At 40.6% G+C, this 20,682-nt stretch overlaps 1 protein-coding gene and 3 pseudogenes across 3 annotated transcripts; all 4 read left to right on the top strand.

Annotated features, from left to right (window-relative positions):
- The first annotated feature begins 1,144 nt into the window (after positions 1–1,144).
- Positions 1,145–8,532, top strand: LOC146887797 (uncharacterized; annotated as a pseudogene). Its single transcript, XR_014994090.1, has 3 exons — positions 1,145–5,140; positions 7,458–8,258; positions 8,336–8,532. The product of XR_014994090.1 is annotated as an uncharacterized LOC146887797 (transcript).
- A 23-nt stretch (positions 8,533–8,555) lies between these two features.
- LOC146887798 (uncharacterized) lies at positions 8,556–9,278 on the top strand (annotated as a pseudogene).
- A 1,268-nt stretch (positions 9,279–10,546) lies between these two features.
- On the top strand, positions 10,547–12,515 carry LOC114177588 (uncharacterized; annotated as a pseudogene). The gene is made up of 5 exons (XR_003603152.2): positions 10,547–10,866; positions 10,962–10,989; positions 11,228–11,506; positions 11,599–11,703; positions 11,792–12,515. The product of XR_003603152.2 is annotated as an uncharacterized LOC114177588 (transcript).
- Positions 12,516–14,245: 1,730 nt separating this feature from the next.
- LOC114175331 (uncharacterized) lies at positions 14,246–14,608 on the top strand. Its single transcript, XM_028060111.2, has one exon. The coding sequence runs from the start codon at positions 14,246–14,248 to the stop codon at positions 14,606–14,608; it is 363 nt and encodes a 120-aa protein (XP_027915912.2).
- The last annotated feature ends 6,074 nt before the right edge of the window (positions 14,609–20,682 follow it).

Below are 20,682 nucleotides of genomic sequence, written 5' to 3' on the forward strand. Positions count from 1 at the left end.
TTTTGAGCGACGCATTGCCTCGCTCAGGCGAGAATGACCCGCCCAAGCAAGTACTCGGGGAAAGCCAGTGTGCTCTGCTCGCGCCCTCGTCCAGACGAGGGGCTTTTATTTTTGGGCGAATGACGATCTTGCCTAGGCGAGCTGGTCTCGCCCAAGCGAGGGCTCGTAGAGTGCCACTGTTGCAGACCTCGCCCAGGCGAGAATGCCTAGCCTAAGCGAGATAGTTGATCACTACAAGAAATCTGTTAATTACCGACGGACAAATACCGATGGATATTTATCTGTCTGTAACAATAATTTTCCGACGGAACTTAAGCAGGAAAAATACCGATGGATTTGTCCGTCAGTAATAACACAAGAGACAACTGGCGACGGATTTATCCGTCGGTAAAGTTTTCATGCAATTAAGCAGGAAAAATACCGACAGATGTGTCTGTCGGTAATAACACAAGAGACAGCTGGCGACGGATTTATCCGTCGGTAAAGTTTTCATGCAATTACCGACGGATTCCCGACGGATTAGTCCGTCGGTAAGTTGGCGGATTAAACTTAAAAAAATCAGAACCCTTTTCCCCCCATTTCGTAAAACTCATCTCCTCCAAAGCACTGAGAACGCGCCGCTCGCGTTGCCGCCGTTACCGCCACTCTAAACCGCCGCCGTGCCACTTCCAATCTTCGCCGTAACGGCCTTCTTCCGGTGTCGCTGCCCTCCCCCACTGCAAAACTCGGTTCTTCTTCTCCAAACACATTATTGAAGTCACCGCTGCTGGTACCGCCCATTGCTACTGCCGGTGCCGTCGCAATCCCACTCCCAATCGCCGCCGTGACGACCTCCTTCCAGTAACGCTTTCGGTGGCTTGTGTTCGAGTTTGGGGATCCGCTCTGACGTCGGGAGAAACAAGGTAAGGGTTTTGTTGCTCGAGCAATAATCCAAGCTTTTAATTCATCCTTACCCATTATTTGTTTTCTGATAGTTGCTTCCATTTTTGTGGTGAGAGGAATTCGAATTGGGCTTCCGCGTGAGTGAGGGTGCTCTGTTTGGTGCTGCTTTGGCCGTTGAGGATTCCGGCTGTCGAGGTGCTCTGACCGTGAGGAGAACCACTGGCTTTGGTGCTGCTAGGTTGTCGTGGAGGTAACACCCGTTTTCGTTTCATTTTTCTTCCTATTGTAGTGCATCCGAATTGAATGGAATTGAATGATAGAGCATGTGTTGCTGGTTATGTGCTGCTTGTTTGAAGCATAATTTTATGATAATTATCATCACCAATCTTTAATAATTGTTTAGATAGACTTCATTTTAACTAACCAATGTATATAGATGCATGTATTTTGGACTGCATTGTTTTGGTGAATGGAAAACTTGAACGTGAAAAGTAGTCAATTTTGATATGTTTGTGATTGGAATTAATGATCTGATTTAGCTAGCTAGTATCTTCATTCATTATTTATCATATTTTTTTGGTTTTGTTTTTGGTCCTTTCCATTGGCCATTAGGGTTTTGACTAGGCAAACTCGAATTACCTTGTTAATTCTGAGTTGTGATGTTTTCTCCACCTTTATTCTGTTAATTAGAACTTGTCCAATTAGTTTTATAATAGTTATATGCACTAGTGTACTTAATTTCTAAATTTTTGCACTTTTAGCCTAGTTTATTGGTAGTTTTAGGTGTTAAGGACCTAGATTTCGAGTTGTTGTTGATTTTAGTCGTGTGAGTTCCTTTGTAGTCATGTTTTGGCATTAGAAACTTGTGTGGATAGTTAGATTAAAGTTGCATAGGTTAGGGTAGTACATGCACATAGAAAATACTTAATTTAGTAGACTAGTCTTGGTTTTAGGTAGTGATTTTGTGTAAATCTGTTCGGAGGCAGTTTGTGTGTTAGGATTAAGTTTTCTTAAGTCATTTTAAACTTGTCTAGGTAGTTTCTATCCACTTCTACCCATGATTTAGCATAACCATAGTTTTTAGCCTAGTTTTAGTGTCTTTTTAGAGGTTTTAGGTAGTGAAACTTTGAGTTTTAGGTAGGATTTCAGTTTTGAGTTATTTCTTAGGTTCCTTTGGTCATTTTAAGCTTGTTGAGTAGGTTCTTGGTGCTGTTTTTACCAGTTTTCATAGTTATCATATTAGAGCAAAAATGCAAAAAGTCAACTCTTGGTCAACTTAGCAACTTTTCATCCAATTTAGTGCTTATTTAGGCCACTGTTTCAGCTGCATTTTCTGCCATGGGATCACTGTTTCTGCATCAAACTAAGCCACAAAGTTAGTCACTCTAATGCAATGAGAAAAACATTAACCAAGTTGTGAGTGGTAGACTACTTATGCATAAAGTTGGCCTCCACATATGAATTTTCGTATGCCATCTTATTCCTCACTTTGGCCTAACTTTTCATCATTCTTATACAAATTAGATTGTGTTTGCATCATTGCTTATCAATTCCTTTACTAATTTGGTAGCCTTAGCTCATTTTGGCCAATTTCTAGTTCTCTTTTTAGTTTTGACTAGGCAAACTCGAATTACCTTGTTAATTCTGAGTTGTGATCTTTTCTCCACCTTTCTTTTGTTAATTATAATACGTGTATTGAAGCATCCTAAACATTCTCCACCAGTTTACACTTGCATTTAAGGTTCAAATAAAAAAGTCAAAGTTTAGTCAACTTTCTAAATGGCTTCTTCTTTTACAAGTACATTGACTATCTTCATTTCTAGTTCCTCAACCTTTCTCTGATGTTTTTGGTATGTAGCTTTCATTGTTAATTTTTTGTTGTTGTTTGAATATATATGATTGAAGTATGATTATAGCAAATACTAATTGCTTTATTTAATTGCTACCTTGAAATCAAGTATACTACCTTCAAATCAAATGTCTTCTACATGCATGGGCTTAAGTAGTAATAGGTTTATTACTTAATTCTAATGTTTGATAATTGTCCTTTGTTGCACTTATGCAGTGTAACATAACATTTTCTTCCTTTGGTTTGTCCTAGGACATGGTCGAATTTCTCATCCAATTGTATATGTGAATTGCTATTGGACTAAAATAATACTATAAAATTGGTGCAAAAATTGAAATCAAGTTAATTAGAGGTGTGCTAGAATGAAGAAATTATTCGTGCACCCTCTATCTTTGCCTTCTACATGCATGGGCTTAAGTAGTAATAGATTTATTACTTAAGTCTCATGTTTGATAATTGTACTTTGTTGCACTAGCATAGTGTAACATAACATTTTCCTCCTTTGGCTTGTCCCAGGACATGGCCGAAGTTTCCATCCACCGTGGTTGGATGTATGACCGTTGTTATCCTGGAAGAAGAGGTTTAAAGGAAGATTTTATCATAGGAGTTGAAGACTTGGTTTGGATAGCTCGACAATATAAATATTATGCTCTTGATGGAGGGATTAGATGTCCATGCTTAAAGTGCCAATGCACTAAAATTTTGAAAGACGAGGTGGTTAAAGTTCATCTATACCAAAAAGGATTCATGCCAAATTACAAGATTTGGACATTTCATGGTGAAGAAATGCCCTTTGTTGATTTGACTGCACAAGAAAATTGCCTTCATAGTTCAAGTACTGTTGCACACACCTCTGAGATGGATCAATTTATGTATATGCAAGAAATGGTGAATGATGCTCTTAATCGACATCCTTCATTTGAAGAACAAGACAATAGCCGTTTAGAAGAGTCTCCAAACGAAGCCACTCAGAGGTTTTACAATTTATTGGCATAGGCAAATCAACCTGTATTTGAAGGGGTAACAGAGTCGAAACTATCAGTATGCGTTAGACTTTTGGCTTGCAAATCTAATTGGAACATTCCCAACCAAGCAATAGATAATATGGCAAAAATCTATTTAGATCTAACACCACCAAATAATTCTTTGCCAAAGAATTATTATGAAGCCAAGAGATTAGTTTCAAAGTTGGGATTAGAGTCTAAGAAGATTGATTGTTGTGTTAATGGGTGTATGCTTTTTTATGACAACGATAATGGAAAAAATGATGCATCCTTACTTGAATGCAAATTCTGTGGACAAGCTCGATATCACACAATCCATGCAGGAAGAAGGCAAAAAAAACCAATTCCATTGAAGTCTATGTTCTACTTGTCTATAATTCCAAGATTACAAAGAATGTTTGCTTCAATGGAAACAGCACAACACATGACATGGCATTATGAGAACAAAACTCAAGGAGTGCTACGTCATCCATCTAACGGTGAAGCCTGGAAGCACTTCGATCGAAAACATGAATCCTTCGCCAGTGATCCTCGTAATGTTCGACTTGGTCTATGTTCGGATGGATTTAATCCATACATCCAGGTGTCGTCTTCATCATATTCTTGTTGGCCTGTGATTGTTACTCCATACAATCTTCCACCTGAGATGTGTATGACAAAGCCTTTCATGTTTTTAACATGTCTAATACCAGGTCCATCTAATCCAAAGGCATCCATAGATGTTTATTTGGAGCCTTTGATTGATGATTTGAATAAGTTGTGGAATGGTATTTAGACGTATGATGTTTCAAGGAAGCAAAATTTCCTTATGATGGCGGTTTTGATGTGGACTATTAATGACTTCCCTGCATATGGAATGTTATCTGGTTGGAGCACACATGGTAAATTAGCTTGTCCACATTGCATGGAGCACACTAAGACATTCACATTGAATTATGGCCGAAAAAGTTATTGGTTTGACTGCCATCGGAGGTTCTTGGCCATTGACCATCCATTTAGGAGAAACAAAAAGGCATTTCGCAAAGGGGAAGTTGAAACGGATAGGCCACCTCCTAGGTTAACCCCATCACAAGTTTGGAGAAGAGTCAAAGATTATCCAAAAGTGACTGAAACTGGTGTGACAAGGATAGATGGGTATGGAGAGTGGCATAATTGGACCAAAAGAAGCATATTTTGGGATCTTCCATACTAGAAAGATAACTTGCTAAGACATAATCTCGATGTCATGCATATAGAAAAAAATTTCTTTGACAACATCTTCAACACCATGATGAATGTTAGTGGCAAGACCAAAGATAATGACAAGGCAAGAAAAGATTTATCTTTATATTGTGGCCGAAAAGACTTGCAGTTGAAGCCACAATCTAACGGGCGGTTGCTCAAACCAAAAGCAAATTACACCTTCATAAAAGATGAATCTGATATCACTGTCGTTAGGCGATCAAATTACCACTACTTTAGCAACTTCAGTATTGCCAGTTTGTAGTGAACAAAATAGTTCGGGTTAAGATAACCCTAAGTCGTCTCACAACGAATACGGAATTGATCTCAAATATTTGATTCTTAAAAATTCAATTAAAACTAGCTACTATAAAGATAGGGGGTTTTGATATGCAAAGAAAATGACACGGAAGAATGTAAACACAGTAATAATAAATAGGTCAATTCCACTGCTTTTTCTAAATAAGATTCTTCATTGGTTATCTAGAGATTATTGTTAAATTAATTATTGTTGTTGATTTACAAATCAATCAATGTAAAGACTTAATTCATTTGTTGGCATCCTCACTTTTAATCAAAGTACAGTCTCAATTAAAAGTGAGAATTGTTAGATTGTCCATAGTAAATTCAATCAAAGTACAGTCTCAATTAATTTTACTATGCCTAATCATGTCTATTCCTTTGTTTCTTCACCAAATAGAAAACTTAATTAATCAAAGTACAGTCTTGACTAATTTTAGTTAAATTAATTACCTCTAATCAAATTAAAGTCTCAATTATTGGCAAAAACTTATTTAATCAAATGAAAGTTTCTAAACAAAATCAAAGTAAAGTCTCAATTTAATTTAAAAACCTTTTAACTCATATGATTAGCATGCATGTAGATTTAAAATCATTATTTTCTATTCGATTAAGAAGCAAAGGACATAGATAAACAAAAAGCACAACAATAATCAAAATAACAAAACATTTAAATTCATCTAACCTCAGAATCCAATTAAGAAATTATAGTGGAATCAACCCTAAAAGCTTAGCCCTCCATGGCTTTGATGGAATACATGATGATATAAAGGAAAGAAAATAAAAGAAAGAATGAAAGATGTGGTGGAGACGGTATCTGCCAAAACCAGAGAGTTCTAAGTGTCTCAGTCAGAAAAAAAAAAAAGTGTCCCGCTTCTGCTCCCTTAAGTCTCTTTATATAGGCTTCAACTGGACTTTGGGCATTATCTATCAGTTGCTAAAATCTTTTATTTTTATTTAATTAATTAGCAACTCAATTTCTGTCCAATTTCCAATTCTGCCTCTCTTATTTAAGCATTTTTACAGAATTGACCAGAGTTTGACCAGTTGACCAGAGTTTGACCAGTTTGACCAGAGTTTGACCAGTTGACTGCCTATCATATGCTGACACGTGGCGCAGAGTGCACTTTCTCTCTCCAGACTAGGGTTTGCTGCGTTTAGGGTTTCATGGAGGCTTGTGGGTGCTGCAACGGCGCGGCGGTCAGATTTCCGGCGTGGTGGTTGCTCCTGGATTCTCGCAAAGATGCAGGTGGTGGCTCGTCAAGCATGGTGTTGGTAGCTGCTGCTGCTGCGCAGAACGCGGGTGCAAGGAAGAAGAAGACTGAACTGTGGTGGTGTTGCAGAGCTGGTTCGCGCAGATGCAAGTGTAGGCGCGGTGGCTGGCGCTGCTGTGGAGATGGTGCGACGGAGGCGCGCTGCAGTTGCGCGAACGGAGAGGATGGTTGTCGTGGAGGTGCTGCGATGGTGCGTGAAGGTTGCGGGAAAGACAGAGGCGGCACGGTGCTGTTGCGGTGGTGATGGAACGCTGCGCGATCTGTGGTGGCCGGCGAGACGTGAAGGTGCAGATGCGGTGTGGTTGCAGGTCTGTGGTGGTGCGGCGGAATGAAGAGGTGCGGCGGCGGCTGTGGAGGTTGGAAGGAGAGGAGGAAAATTAGGGTTAGGGTTTCATGTGTGAGATGGAGGAGATGATGATGTGGCAAGATCTGAGTGGTCAATTGGGTGAGTGGAGGATTATGACACGTGGCTTGTTCTGGTTTGCTAATTTTAAGAGGTGGGGATTGCCACATGGCATGATCTGGTTGAGTTGGGTTTAAGTGGTAGGAGGGGTGCAACTTAGTGAAAACTGGGGTGCAGAACAGGTTTTTGTGGTCCACTTGCAGGAGGAGTGTGCAAATAAAATCTGGGGGTGCATTTAGCTCATGATTTATTCTTTTCCAGAATTTCTTGATTTTGGACTTATTTTGTAACTTTGAATATTTCAAATCCACACTATTAATGACCAAAAATAAATTCTAGCTGCATTAACAATCGTTAGAATATCCAATAATATTTTATGCAACTAAAATCAATTTTTACGCCACTTTTACCAAACTTACTCAATAAATCCAATAATCACAAATCCTAATTAAATCAATCTTTAAGCACAGAAAATTCAATTAAATCCCCAAATTTAAATATTAAATGAGGGCAAAAATTTGAACTCATCAGAATCTAAAATAGTTTCTCGTTGGATCAAGGAACTAAGAATCCCAGATGGCTATTCTTCAAACTTAGCAAGATGTGCTAATATCGAAAAGGGTAGTATTCACGGTATGAAAAGTGATGATTGTCATGTCTTCATGGAGACATTACTCCCTGTTGCGTTCAGGTCATTGCCAATGTACGTGTTAAATCCTCTAATAGAAATTAGTCATTTTTTCAAAGACTTGTGCTCAACGACACTAAAGGAGCAGTCACTGAAAATGTTAGAGGAAAATATTCCAATTATTCTTTGCAAATTGGAAAGAATATTCCCTCCTGGGTTCTTTGATTCAATAGAGCATCTCCCTGTTCATTTGCCATATGAAGCATGGCTTGGTGGGCCAGTGCAATATAGGTGGATGTATCCATTTGAAAGGTGATAAACCATGATTACTATATCTTTGTATGTTTTAGACTTTTATTCCAGTTTCAAATCACAATCTATTCATTTCTTTTTATAGATTTATGGAGGAATCAAAACATTCTGTAAAAAACAAAGCCAGAGTGGAAGGATCAATTTGTGCAGCCTACTTGCATCGTGAAACAACATATTTTTGCTCTCATTATTTCAAGAACTTCATCTTGTCGCCTAACAATGAAACACACTGGCAAAATGAAACATGTGACTCAACATTATCAGTGTTTCGACAAGTTAGTCGTCAGGCAGGCAAGGAGTTGACTTATTGGTTAACTGATGCTGAATTCAACTCTGCTCATGTCCATGTGTTAATCAATTGCGCTGAAGTTAAATCGTACCTTGAGTATGTTCTAATCTCAATCTCTGCACCTTAATCAAGAAGTTTATATACTTATTATTAATTGTATTCTTATGTAATAGCTCATTCGTTGTGGCTAATCAAGTACATGAGGGAACTACTTCTGCTCAAATATACTCAGAGTTTCCTTACTGGTTGAAACATCAAGTATGTATGCTCCTATTTCTTAAACAAATTGTTGTTATCCAAATTCATGTAACAATTTATTGTTGCATATTTGTAGGTTTATAATGCGCCATTAAGTCTCAAAATCAAGATTTAAGGGATTTGGCAAATTGGCCCATGAGATGCGTAAAAGAATGGCACACATACTTTGTTAATGGGTATAAGTTTCACACTAATGAATGGTCCAAAGGAAAGAAGACAATTAACTGTGGTGTGTACGTGAAGGGCATTACAGAGGGAGGTTATGATGATTTTTATGGAATAATTCATAAAATATTTGAGCTAGAGTACAACAGTTGTACTTCTCCAAAGAAAGTAGTTGTTTTTTATTGTGAATGGTTTGATCCTTCTAGAGATGGTACAAGGGTGAATCCTAGGTATAATATTGTTGAACTTGAAATGAGTAAAAGATATCGACCTTTTGATCCATTCATTCTAGCTAATAATGTTAGACAAGTTTAGTATGTCCCATATCCAGCATTTCGGAGCATCGACAAAAGTGGTTGGTGTGTTGCGATACAAACTAAGCCTAGGGGTCGCATTGAGTCAAATGAGGTGGAAGAGGATATTCCATATCAAGTTGATGAAATGTCACATGTCCATGAAATAATCGATGTTGAAAGTGTATCTACATTGCATGACTTTGATGGTGCTCCTGAAGAATTGGAAGGAGAAATACAAGAAGAAGATGGAGAAGAAGAAGAAGATGATGAAGAAGATGAAGACGACCAAGAAGAAGAAGAAGAAGAAGATTATGATGATGATGATGATGATGATGATGATGACGACGAGTATGACGATCATGACAAAAATGAGGAGGAGGATGACGATGATGATTGAATTATTGTTGTAATTGTTAAATTTATGTAAAAGATTCATTAACTATGTTTTGGCAAACTTTAAATATTTCACTTATAAAAGTATTATTTTGTGGTTGGTAATGTGAATAACACTTGTCATTTTAAACTGTAAAATAACTATCTTGTTAATATTTGATGTTCAATTTTGTTGTTTTATATAGTTTGATTGCTACAATGTCACCTAGACGTCCATCTAGTTCTGATAAAGGGAAGAAGACAAAGCCAAGAAGTAGAGATGTCAAAATGAGTTTCAACCCGTGAGTCAACCTGGCTCACCACGGGTTCGAGTCGGGTTGGGTTGAGAAAAATTCAACTTTTTCAAAAGTGGGTTGAACTCAACCCGGCTCACTTAACCCACGGGTTAAAGGGGTTCGGGCCGGGTTGAAGGTGGGTTGGCCCACTTAACCCACCAACATTTTTTTGCAATTTTTTTAAATTTTTTTTAATTTTTTTTAATAATTATTTACTATTCCTATTATATTTGTTCACAATTTCATATTTTTAAATACTAGAATGTTGCTTAATTATATTTGAATAGTTTAAATGTTTAATTAATTTGATTGTTAAGTTATATATATGTTGATACTTTAATCTTTAACTATAATCTTTATTGTAAATTACTTAAGTAACCGTCTTATAAACATTTTTTTCTAAATTAGCATGAAAAAAAATATATAATTTTTTTATTTATATTTTTTTGAATAGCATGACAGAAAATTTGTAATATTAACCATGCTTCCTTAGACTAATGGATACTTTCTTGGAAATAATTCTTCATATATTGGCGGTGAGCATGATCAAAATATTGATTCTTGATTTTAGTATGATTGTCATTTCATGGGTTACTTAAAAATTTATTTAAATATTTGAATACTAAAAAAAATAAAAAAATAATTTTTTTAGGTGGGTTGGTGAGCCAACCCACTTAACCCACCAACTCGTGGTGGGTTGAGCCGGGTTACAGAATTTCTGGCTCACCAGAAAGTGAGCCGGGTTGGGTTCACTCATTTTCAACCCGGCTCGTGGTGAGCCAACCCGTGTGAGCCGGGTTGGCCCACTTTGACATGTCTACCAAGAAGATAGCCACCACGGTATATCATAAGGGTTCCTAGCCAAATACCACAGAGTGCGCCCATTCAGGCACCATCACTTGTTGGGGTACCCACACCACACCTTGCCGGGGTTACCACACCATCTACATCCATTCCGTCACCACACCCTATTGTGGTACCCACACTAGATCCTACCATGGTACCCACACCACCTACCTCCACACCACACCCTACTGTGGTTCCCGCACCACCTACCTTCACAGCACACCCTACTGTGGTTCCCGCACCACCTACCTTCACTCCAAACCCTATTGTGGTTCCCGCACCACCTACCTCCACACCACAACCTTCCCATCAAGGACCCTCCCCTGTTGTGGTTCACACTTCTTGTAGACCTTCCTCATCCTCTAATCCCTCTCCTGATGTTGCTCCTGCAGCAGATGCTCCTGATTCAGCTGCTGATGATGTTGACCCTCCTCTCCATGAGCAACCGATGATTGAGCCTTTTAATCGGGGGTAATATCTATTTAGATCTTAAATACTAATTTGTATGCCATGACTTGTTATTTGGCTTGCCTTCTTTTTGATGACTTTTATGCATTTATATTTAGGTTTGTTCCTTCCAGAGTTGCTTCTCAGGCAATCACAAGATCTATTAAGCAACAGTTCCTTTCGCCATGGCCATCATGGGGAGCCATACCTCTAGAAGAGAAAGAACCTTTTTGGCAATGATTTAAGGTAAAACGTCATGAAACTTATTTTCATTATGTATTTATGTATGTATTTCAAATGAAAAGTAGATGGTCACTGCTATTAGACTTTAAATACCATGCATATTGTGTTGTCAAGATCATATGTACTTGATTTATTGTTACAGAGGTCGGTTCAGTGGAGACCTGAGCACGAAGGTCAAATTAAAAAAAATTTCCACTCCAAAGCATCTCATAGGCTATCTGAGATGTTTAGAGATGCCCGGATTGCAGGGGAGCGCCCTTATTGGATTGGGGACCATATCTGGAATCGATTGCTAGAACATTGGAATTCTCCTTCTTATCGTAACAAGCAAATTACAGCCCAGAGGAATAGAGCTTCAGAAAAGGGTGGGACCCTACACACAGGTGGTTCCATTACCACTCATGAGCATGCCCTTCGTATGGTATAAACCTTAATCTTTTTTATTTTCATATTATGATATAATTTACTTCTTTTAAAATCGATGTATACATATAACCATTTATTTTTTAAAAGGAAAAAGAGTTGGGGTGAGAGGCATATATTGATGAGGTATTTTACCAAACTCGTCTTCGCAAGGGATCTGGCCAGTTTGTTGATGAAAGGTCTCGAAGAACACATGTAAGGAAATCCTTTTACTATTTATTATTTCCTTTAAACTTAAATGTTGTACCTTATTTAACTAATTTGTCATTGTTTTCTTTAACAGGAAGAATTTTCAACTAGACTGTCACAGGTCAGATCTGAGCAAGGGTCCTGTGCTGAGGCGTCAGAGCATAATGATGAGGAAGACGTCATTAGGACACAGTGTTGGGTTGACGTTGTCGGCGGAAAAAATAAAGGAAGACTTTATGGCACTGGAGAACTTGGCAAAGGTTACACTACTGGAAGAGGTATCCACAAACAACAAGCATCTTATTCCAGGAATGCTGAGGAGGTCGTGAACCGACTGACGCAACGACTAGAAGAACGTGATCAAGCTTATGAAAATTTGACAAGGCAGTTTCAAAACTTCCAAAATCTAGTCATGGCCTTTCTACCTCCTGATGCCCAGACCCGTCTTCAACAACAGCAGTCCAACCCAACACCGCCCCAGCAACAACCCATTCCAGTCCAACCCACACCAGTACAACCCACTCCAGTATAACCCACTCCAGTCCAACCCACTCCAGTCCAGCCCACTACAGTCCAGCCACAGATTGAGCAACAAGAAGACCCTGCAGAAGATAATCATTCAGATGATTATCTAGATTATTAGGACATTTTTCTATACTGAGTTTGTTATTTATGTCTGCTTTTACATTAGTTAAACATAACCTATGAGATTGTGATTGAAAGATGTTAATCTTTATTTCACTTTTATATGCAGACTCTTAAAATATTTATGCGTGTGATGTATGTATAAGATACCTGTTTGGATTGGCTACGGATAATTATAAGATGGGCAGGTCTGATTGTATTTGTGAGATTGCAGGTTTGATAAATTTTGTGGACAGTGCGAATACAAACTGCACTGAAAAACAGTTTTGAAATTACCGACGGATTATTCCATCGCCAATCCATCGAAAAATGCTGCGTCAAACTCATGTATATACCGACCGATTATGCAGTCGGTAATTACCGACGAATTTCGCGGTCGATAATTATCGACGGATTTTGTGGTCGATAATTACCGACGGATTGTGCGGTCAATAATTACCGACGGATTGTGCGGTCGGTAATTACCGACGGACATATCCGTCGGTAAGTGTTAGCTACGACCCTTTTACCAACGGATTTTGGCCTGTCAGAAATCCGTCGAAAAAAGTAGTTTACCGACAGATATATGTTATTATCAACGGATCTCGACCGTCGGTAATATCTATTTTTTTTGTAGTGTGATGTAGCTTAGGCGAGGGCTTCTAGACTAGGCAAGAATGGTGCAGATTTGTGTTATATACTTTGGTTTACTTTGTGTGTGTGGCTATTTATCTCGAACGTACATGATTATGGTGGAATTGCATGACTTACATGAATTGTATGCACTAAAATTTGTATGTTAACATGAGGAAAACATGGGATTTTGTTTGGTTGGTTGAGAACGTGCATGTGATAGGCGTAATTCCATGAGTCTCGTGGGGAGATCTCATGGTGGCGCGTAGTGTATATATTAAGATATGGATTCAAGTAAGGACCGCATCCCGAAACTCTAATGGGTCAGTGAGTCTTAGGTAGAGCAAACTGACCCAAGTGGTGAGAGTGGCGGGAGGCCTTAGTCTTTGGCATGATAATGGCCTTAGATGCTTGAAGGTTAACCTTGTGTGTGGTAGGGTGAAACCCATTGGCAATGGCTCTGCAGAGTAGTAGAGGCCACCACAAGTGCAAGCGTCCAGTGAATCCGATCTTAGTATATGTGTCCGGATAATTGACTCATAGTTTCCTGCTTGTCTGCTATACCATGATTCTCTGTGCTCACTGAGCATTGGTGGGCCAGCATGAGGCTGGTTATGGAAGAGAGGCATGAGGAGATCAAATGGTAAGCCTTCAAGAGGAGGTTTCTTTCAGAATACTTCCCAGACAGCGTGAGATACGCAAAGGAGGTGGAGTTCCTCTAGTTGACACAGGGGGACAAGTCAGTGGCCGAGTATGCCGAGAGGTTCAAGCATCTGGGGCATTTCTACACCATGCCGCTCGATGAGGAGTGGCGTTGCAGGAAGTTTGAGAATGGTCTCCGAGGAGACATTCGCTTGATGGTAGCCCCACTTTCCATCAAGGACTTCGCGGCCTTGGTGGAAAAGGCCAAGGTTATGGAGAGAATGAAAGTGGAGGTCGAGGCCCAGCAGCAGCCACAGTAGAGGGTTAGCAGACCATTTGGGTCCAGGCCGAGAGTTGAAGAAAAGAAGAAGTCGTATGCTAGGCCTCATCCACAACAACAGGGGTCTAGAGGATTTTCTTTCCGCCGAGCAAGATCCAGTGCCATCATTGCGGAGGACCGCATGTGAAGAGTTTTTGCCCGTAGCTATCCGGGTTCCACAAGAGCAACCGTTGTGGTAGGGAGGGTCACTTTGGTAGAGACTGTCCGACTTTGAGGAGGACCGTGGTACGACCTTCTTCATAGACTCCGAGTCAAACTCAGCCGAGGAGGGGAGGCAGCAGACCTCAGGCTACAGGAAGGGTGTATGCGATGACCGGGTTAGAGGCAGCAGGTTCAGGTAACCTTGTGATTGGTTGTTGTGTGATATTTGGCAAGTCTTGTTGCGTGCTTTTTGATTCTGGAGTGACACACTCTTTTGTGTCGGAGTCTTGTGTGCGGGAGTTGGGTCTGTCGGTGTGTGAACTACAGTTCGATCTCGTTGTATCTACTCCAGCATCTGGGTTGGTTAGGACTTCTTCAGTGTGTGCTAGGTGCCCGGTGGAAGTAGAGGGACACGTGTATAAAGTCAATGTCATATGCCTCCCTCTGCAAGGGCTAGATGTGATCTTGGGAATGGATTGGCTCTCAGCCAATCGCGTTCTCATCAACTGTCAGGAGAAGAAGTTGTTGTAGGATCTTTGCAAGGATGGAGGTTGAGAAGGAGGAAAGGATAATAGTGATACCGGTGGTCAGGGAATTTGAGGATGTGTTCCCCGAAGAGGTACCAGGCTTACCCCCAAGGAGAGAAGTAGAGTTCTCCATAGATTTGGTACCGGGTGCGGGCCCCGTATCGATAGCCCCTTATTGGATTGCTCCTGCAGAGTTGGTGGAGTTAAAGAAGCAGATAGAGGAATTGCTTGAGAAGCAATTTATACGGCCGAGTGCTTCGCCGTGGGGAGCGCCTGTTTTGCTTGTAAAGAAGAAAGATGGTGGCTCAAGGTTGTGTGTGGACTACAAGCAGCTGAACAAGCTGACTATCAAAAATAAGTACCCCTTGCCAAGAATAGATGATTTGATGGATCAACTACATGGGACGTCGGTGTTCTCCAAGATTGATCTCAGGTCGGGCTATCATCAGATTCTGGTGAAGGCAGAAGATGTTGAGAAGACTACCTTCAGATCCAGATATGGGCATTACGAGTATGTTGTCATGCCATTCGGTGTGACCAATGCTCTGGCCTTGTTCATGGACTACATGAATCGGATCTTCCGTCCGTTTCTAGATAAGTTTATCGTGGTCTTCATAGACGACATTCTCATCTACTCTAGGACGCATGAGGAGCATGCCGAGCACCTGAGGATAATGCTTGGTATCTTGAGGGAGAAGCAATTGTTTGCTAAGTTGTCAAAGAGTGACTTTTGGATGAGAGAGGTGCAGTTCTTGGGGCACGTAATATCAACTCAGGGTATAACTGTGGATCCAACTAAGGTGGAGGCTGTGATACAGTGGGAGTGTCCCAAGTCAGTAACGGAGATTCAGAGCTTTGTGGGTCTAGTTGGCTACTATAAGAGGTTTATTGAGGGGTTCTCCAAGATAGTAGCACCCTTGACACAGCTAACCAGGAAGGACCAACCTTTCGCATGGTCTAATAGGTGTGAGGAGAGCTTTAGGGAGCTTAAGCAGAGATTGACGAGTGCTCCAGTGTTGGTGATTCCGGATGTGAGCAAACCCTTTGAGGTTTATTGTGATGCCTCTCATAAGGGTCTTGGGTGTGTCTTGATGCAAGAAAGGAAGGTGGTGGCCTATGCTTCGAGGCAGTTGAAGGTTCATGAGAAGAACTACCCCACTCATGACCTAGAACTAGCGGTAGTGGTCTTTGCTCTAAAAATCTGGAGGCACTACCTTTATGGTGCGCAGTTCCGCGTGTTTAGTGACCACAAGAGCTTGAAGTACCTCTTTGATCCAAAAGAGTTGAATATGAGGCAAAGGCAGTGGATAGAGTTCCTAAAGGACTACGACTTTGAGCTTCTCTACCACCCGGGGAAGGCGAATGTGGTGGCAGACGCATTGAGTAGGAAGACAGTGCATGTGGCACACTTGATGATAAAAGAGATGGAATTGCTTGAGAGCTTCAAAGACATGAAGCTACCGTTTGAGTTGGAGCCGGAATTCATTAAGTGTATCACCTTGGTTATATCTAGTGACTTCCTGGGCTTAATTAGGGAAAGGCAAGCAAGGGATGTTAGTCTACAGAAGGTGAAAGAGCTACTAGGATCAGATCAGGCCAAGGAATTTGCTTTGGGTAGTGATGGTGTGTTGAGGTTCAGAGGTAGAGTCTGTGTGCCAGATGATACTGAGCTGAGGAGATTGGTTCTTGAGGAGGGTCACAAAAGTCGTCTTAGTCTGCACCCAGGCATGACTAAGATGTACCAAAACCTCAACGAGAACTTTTCGTGGTAAGGCATGAAAAAGGAAGTTGCACAGTTCGTATCAGCCTGCTTAACTTGTCAAAAGGCTAAGCTGGAGCATCATAAACCTGGTGGAACGCTTCAGCCCTTGGATATTCCAGTGTGGAAGTGGAATAGCATATCTATGGATTTTGTTACCCACTTGCCTCGCACCGTGATAGGACATGATCCTATATGGGTGGTGGTGGACCAGTTGACGAAGAGTGCTCACTTTTTGGCAGTGAATCTCAGAATGTCTATGGCCAAGTTGGCCCAGCTCTACATCCGAGAGATAGTGAGACTTCATGGACTGCCCAGTAGCATAGTGTCTGATAGAGACCCCGGTTCACTTCAAGGTTCTGGCAGACGCTACAGGAGGCTTTGGGTAGCAGGCTGAGGATGAGTTATGCCTATCATCCTCAGACGGATGGCCAGTCAGAGAGAGTGATTCAGTCCTTGGAAGATTCGTTGAGGACGTGTATCCTGGACCACCTTGGCAATTGGGATGAGGTGTTGCTGCTGGTGGATTTTACCTATAACAACAGCTACCAGGCGAGCATAGGGATGGCGCCTTATGAGGCTTTGTATGGGAAGAGGTGTAGGACTCCCTTATGTTGGTACCAGGATGGTGAATCGTTTTTGCTAGAACCTGACTTGCTGCAACAGACCACAGAGAAGGTGCAGTTAGTGAGAGATAGGTTGCAAACATCTCAGAGTCGGCAGAAGGCATATGCAGACCGGAGGAGAAGACCCCTAGAGTTTGAGGCTGGGGAGCATGTATTCTTGAGGGTGACACGAACCACTGGTGTGGGGAGGGCTATTCGCTCATGAAAGTTGTCTCCTAAGTTCTTGGGTCCATATCAGATCTTGAGGAGGATAGGGCTCATGGCTTATGAGATTGCATTGCCACCCCAATTGGCAAATCTCCACCCAGTCTTCCATGTCTCACATCTACGGAAGTATGTTTTTGACCCATCACATGTGTTGGAGGTGGAGGATGTGCAAGTCAGGGAGGATTTCCGAGTAGTGGTACAACCTGTGGCTATAGAGGATCACCAAGTTAAGGAGCGGAAGAGAAGAGCCACCAGTCTTGTAAAGGTCATCTAGGACTGGAGGATAGGTGACACTACCTGGGAGCTAGAGGAGGAAATGAGGAGTTCATACCCGCATCTTTTTTGGTAAGTCTGATTTTTTGAGGACGAAAAATTTTTGTTGTTGGGGAGATATTGTAAGCCCCTTTTTTCTGTCCTAAAAAGGGTTGGGCCTGGCCTTTCGTAGGCCCAAGGCCAGCCCCTCTGTAGGACACCAATACTCTGCCAACCCCCTCACAATCTCACTTTACCTTTTTTTCAAAAAAATAGTTCTCTCCTATCTCTCTCTACGAAAGCAAAAGCTCTGCTAGGGCACATAGAACTTCCCTCCTCGAGTTAGCTCAGTTGTTCTCCTCTGGTAAGTTACTCCTAGGATCTGTAGTAGCCTTTTCCTTCTCCTTTTCTAGTTGGGTGTTTTGTGGCGTTTAAGGTTCATTCTCTTACTCTAGTTTGGGTCCTGGGGTTTTGTTTAAATTCCTCATCCTAGTCTGTGGAGCTGTTGTGCCTAAGTCGTGCTCTTTAAGTTCTTGTTCCTTTTCTTGCATAAAAAAGGTAAGGGAAGCTAGGCCTTTTCTTTTCGTATTTTTAAGTACTTGGTATATTTCTGCTATATTTCATGCTTGGGATGATTTAAAAGTGTTGTGCTTGTATGTGAATGAACTGTTTGGTGGGTGTTATCTGTTTGTGGTGCTGCATGTGTGAAACAGTGGGGGAGCACTGGTATTCTCGCCTAAACGAGCTCGTCTCGCCTAGGCGAGAATAGCATAAGCTCTCACTAGTGTTGCTCAAGCATCTCGCTCAGGCGGCCAAAGCTTGTTTTGAGCAATGCATTGCCTCGCTCAGGCGAGAATGGCTCGCCCAAGCGAGTACTCGAGGAAAGCCAATGTGCTCTGCTCGCGCCCTCGTCCAGGTGAGGGGTTTTTATTTTTGGGCGAATGACGATCTCACCCAGGCAAGCTGGTCTCGCCCAAGCGAGGGCTCGTAGAGTGCCACTGTTACAGACCTCGCCCAGGCGAGAATGCCTAGCCTAAGCGAGACAGTTGCTGTAGCTTAGGCGAGGGCTTCTAGACTAGGCGAGAATGGTGCAGATTTGTGTTATATACTCTGGTTTACTTTGAGTGTGTGGCTATTTATCTCGAACGTACATGATTATTGTGGAATTGCATGAGTTGCATGAGTTGTATGCACTAAAATTTGTATGTTAACATGAGGGAAACATGGGATTTTGTTTGGTTGGTTGAGAACGTGCATGAGAATTAAATGTTGAGATAACCAGTGGTGGTTACGGTATGAGGATCATGAAATTTGTATGTGGTAGGCGTAATTCCATGAGTTTCGTGGGGAGATCTCATGGTGGCGCGTAGTGTATATATTAAGATATGGATTCAAGTAAGGACCGCATCCCGAAACTCTAATGGGTCAGTGTGTTTCAGGTAGAGCAAACTGACCCAAGTGGTGAGAGTGGCGGGAGGCCTTAGTCTTTGACAGGACAATGGCCTTAGATGCTTGAAGGTTAACCTTGTGTGTGGTATGGTGAAACCCATTGGCAATGGCTCTGTAGAGTAGTAGAGGGCACCACAAGTGCAAGGGTCCAGTGAATCCGATCTTAGTATATGTATCTGGATAATTGAGTCATAGTGTCATGCTTGTCTGCTATACCATGATTCTCTGTGCTCACTACGTTGCATGCTTGAACTATTTAAGTACTTGTCTTGCCTTGATTCTTTTGCTTTTGCAATGATCACCTCATGGTGGGAGCAGATGGGAAGAAATCTGGAGGTGGATCTGTTGGTGGTAGCGGGGCTGCGTAGTTGGGACCAGTTATCTGTAGTAGAGCAGTTTTCATGGCTATAATGCCCTTCTCTTTTTGTAATTCCTTACTCTAGGAGCGACCCTTTTGCAAACTTTTAAACTCCCTTTATGTTTGTTTATTGCATGGTGATATGCCTAAGTTACTTTCGAAGTACATTCTTGGATGACTGTAGCAGTTACCTTTCTTATGTTCTATGTTGATCTGATTGCTCCTCGTTATTATAATCATGCGATGTTTTATTGAGTAGATCATTCTATTTAAATGGGATGTCACAATTGTGAGTGTCTTACTAAAAATTTGATTATAACATTGGAGCCAAAAATGATATTGAATAGGAACAAATGAAGAATGTTTCATATGCTTCAGTTGTTGGGAGTCTACTGTATGTTGAGGTTTGCACCAGATCTAACGTTTCGTAGTTGGAGTGTTGGTAAGATATCAGAATAATTCAGGTGTTAACCACTAGAAAGCTACAAAAAAGGTAATCAAATATGTTTAAGGATTAAAGGATATCATGCTCATAAATAGACAAACTAATAGTTTGGATGTGGTAGGCTACTTCTATTTAGATATTTTTGGTTGTATTAATACCAAAAAATCAACATCTAGTTATATTTTTATGCTAACTATGGAAACATATTTTGGAGCAGCAAAAAAACAAACATTGACCACTACTTCCACTATGCAGGTTGAATTTATTTCTTATTTTGAGGCTACCTCACATGGTGTATGGTTGAGGAGTTTTATATATGGGTTAGAGTTGTGAATTCAATTGCTAGGTCATTAAAGTTATATTGTGATAACTCTGTTGTGGTATTTATGGCTAAGAATAATAGAGGCAAAAGTCAAAGTAAGCACACTAACACTAAATATCTAGCATAAGAGGATGTGTTAAGTGGTCATTGAACACATTAGCATTGAGTTGATGATTGTCGATTTGATCCTTAGACTAAAGATATGCTATTAAAGAATTCTAAGGATCATTTAATGCAAATGGGACTCAGTTCCATGTTGTGACAATCACTAATTTTACTTTGATAAAACTCTTATTAAGTTTTTTCACATTTTGTTGAGGACATATTTGTTTATTTTGAGAAATTTCCTTGACCAAGAATAAACATATGGTTTATTCATTAAAGTTAAGAGTCTTTGATGAGAGACTTGATATATTGTGATACATGGTAGATAATACTCATTGTTGGATGTCACCATTATCCTTGTATTTAGTTTATTGTATTGATTGATAATGGGATAAATGGACCAAGTGAGAGAATGTTGGAAATTTCCAAAATATATGATATGTCAAATAATATGAGATATTCACATGCTCAATTATTTCCATAAATGTGGTTCATTTGTCAATCAATTTTATAATTGTCATAAATTTTGATACCGTAATTTCATATAATTGACAC

Source organism: Vigna unguiculata, chromosome 3 (genome assembly GCF_037176805.1).
Source record: "Vigna unguiculata cultivar grain cowpea cultivar isolate G323 ecotype 2 chromosome 3, ASM3717680v1, whole genome shotgun sequence".
NCBI lineage: Eukaryota > Viridiplantae > Streptophyta > Magnoliopsida > Fabales > Fabaceae > Vigna > Vigna unguiculata.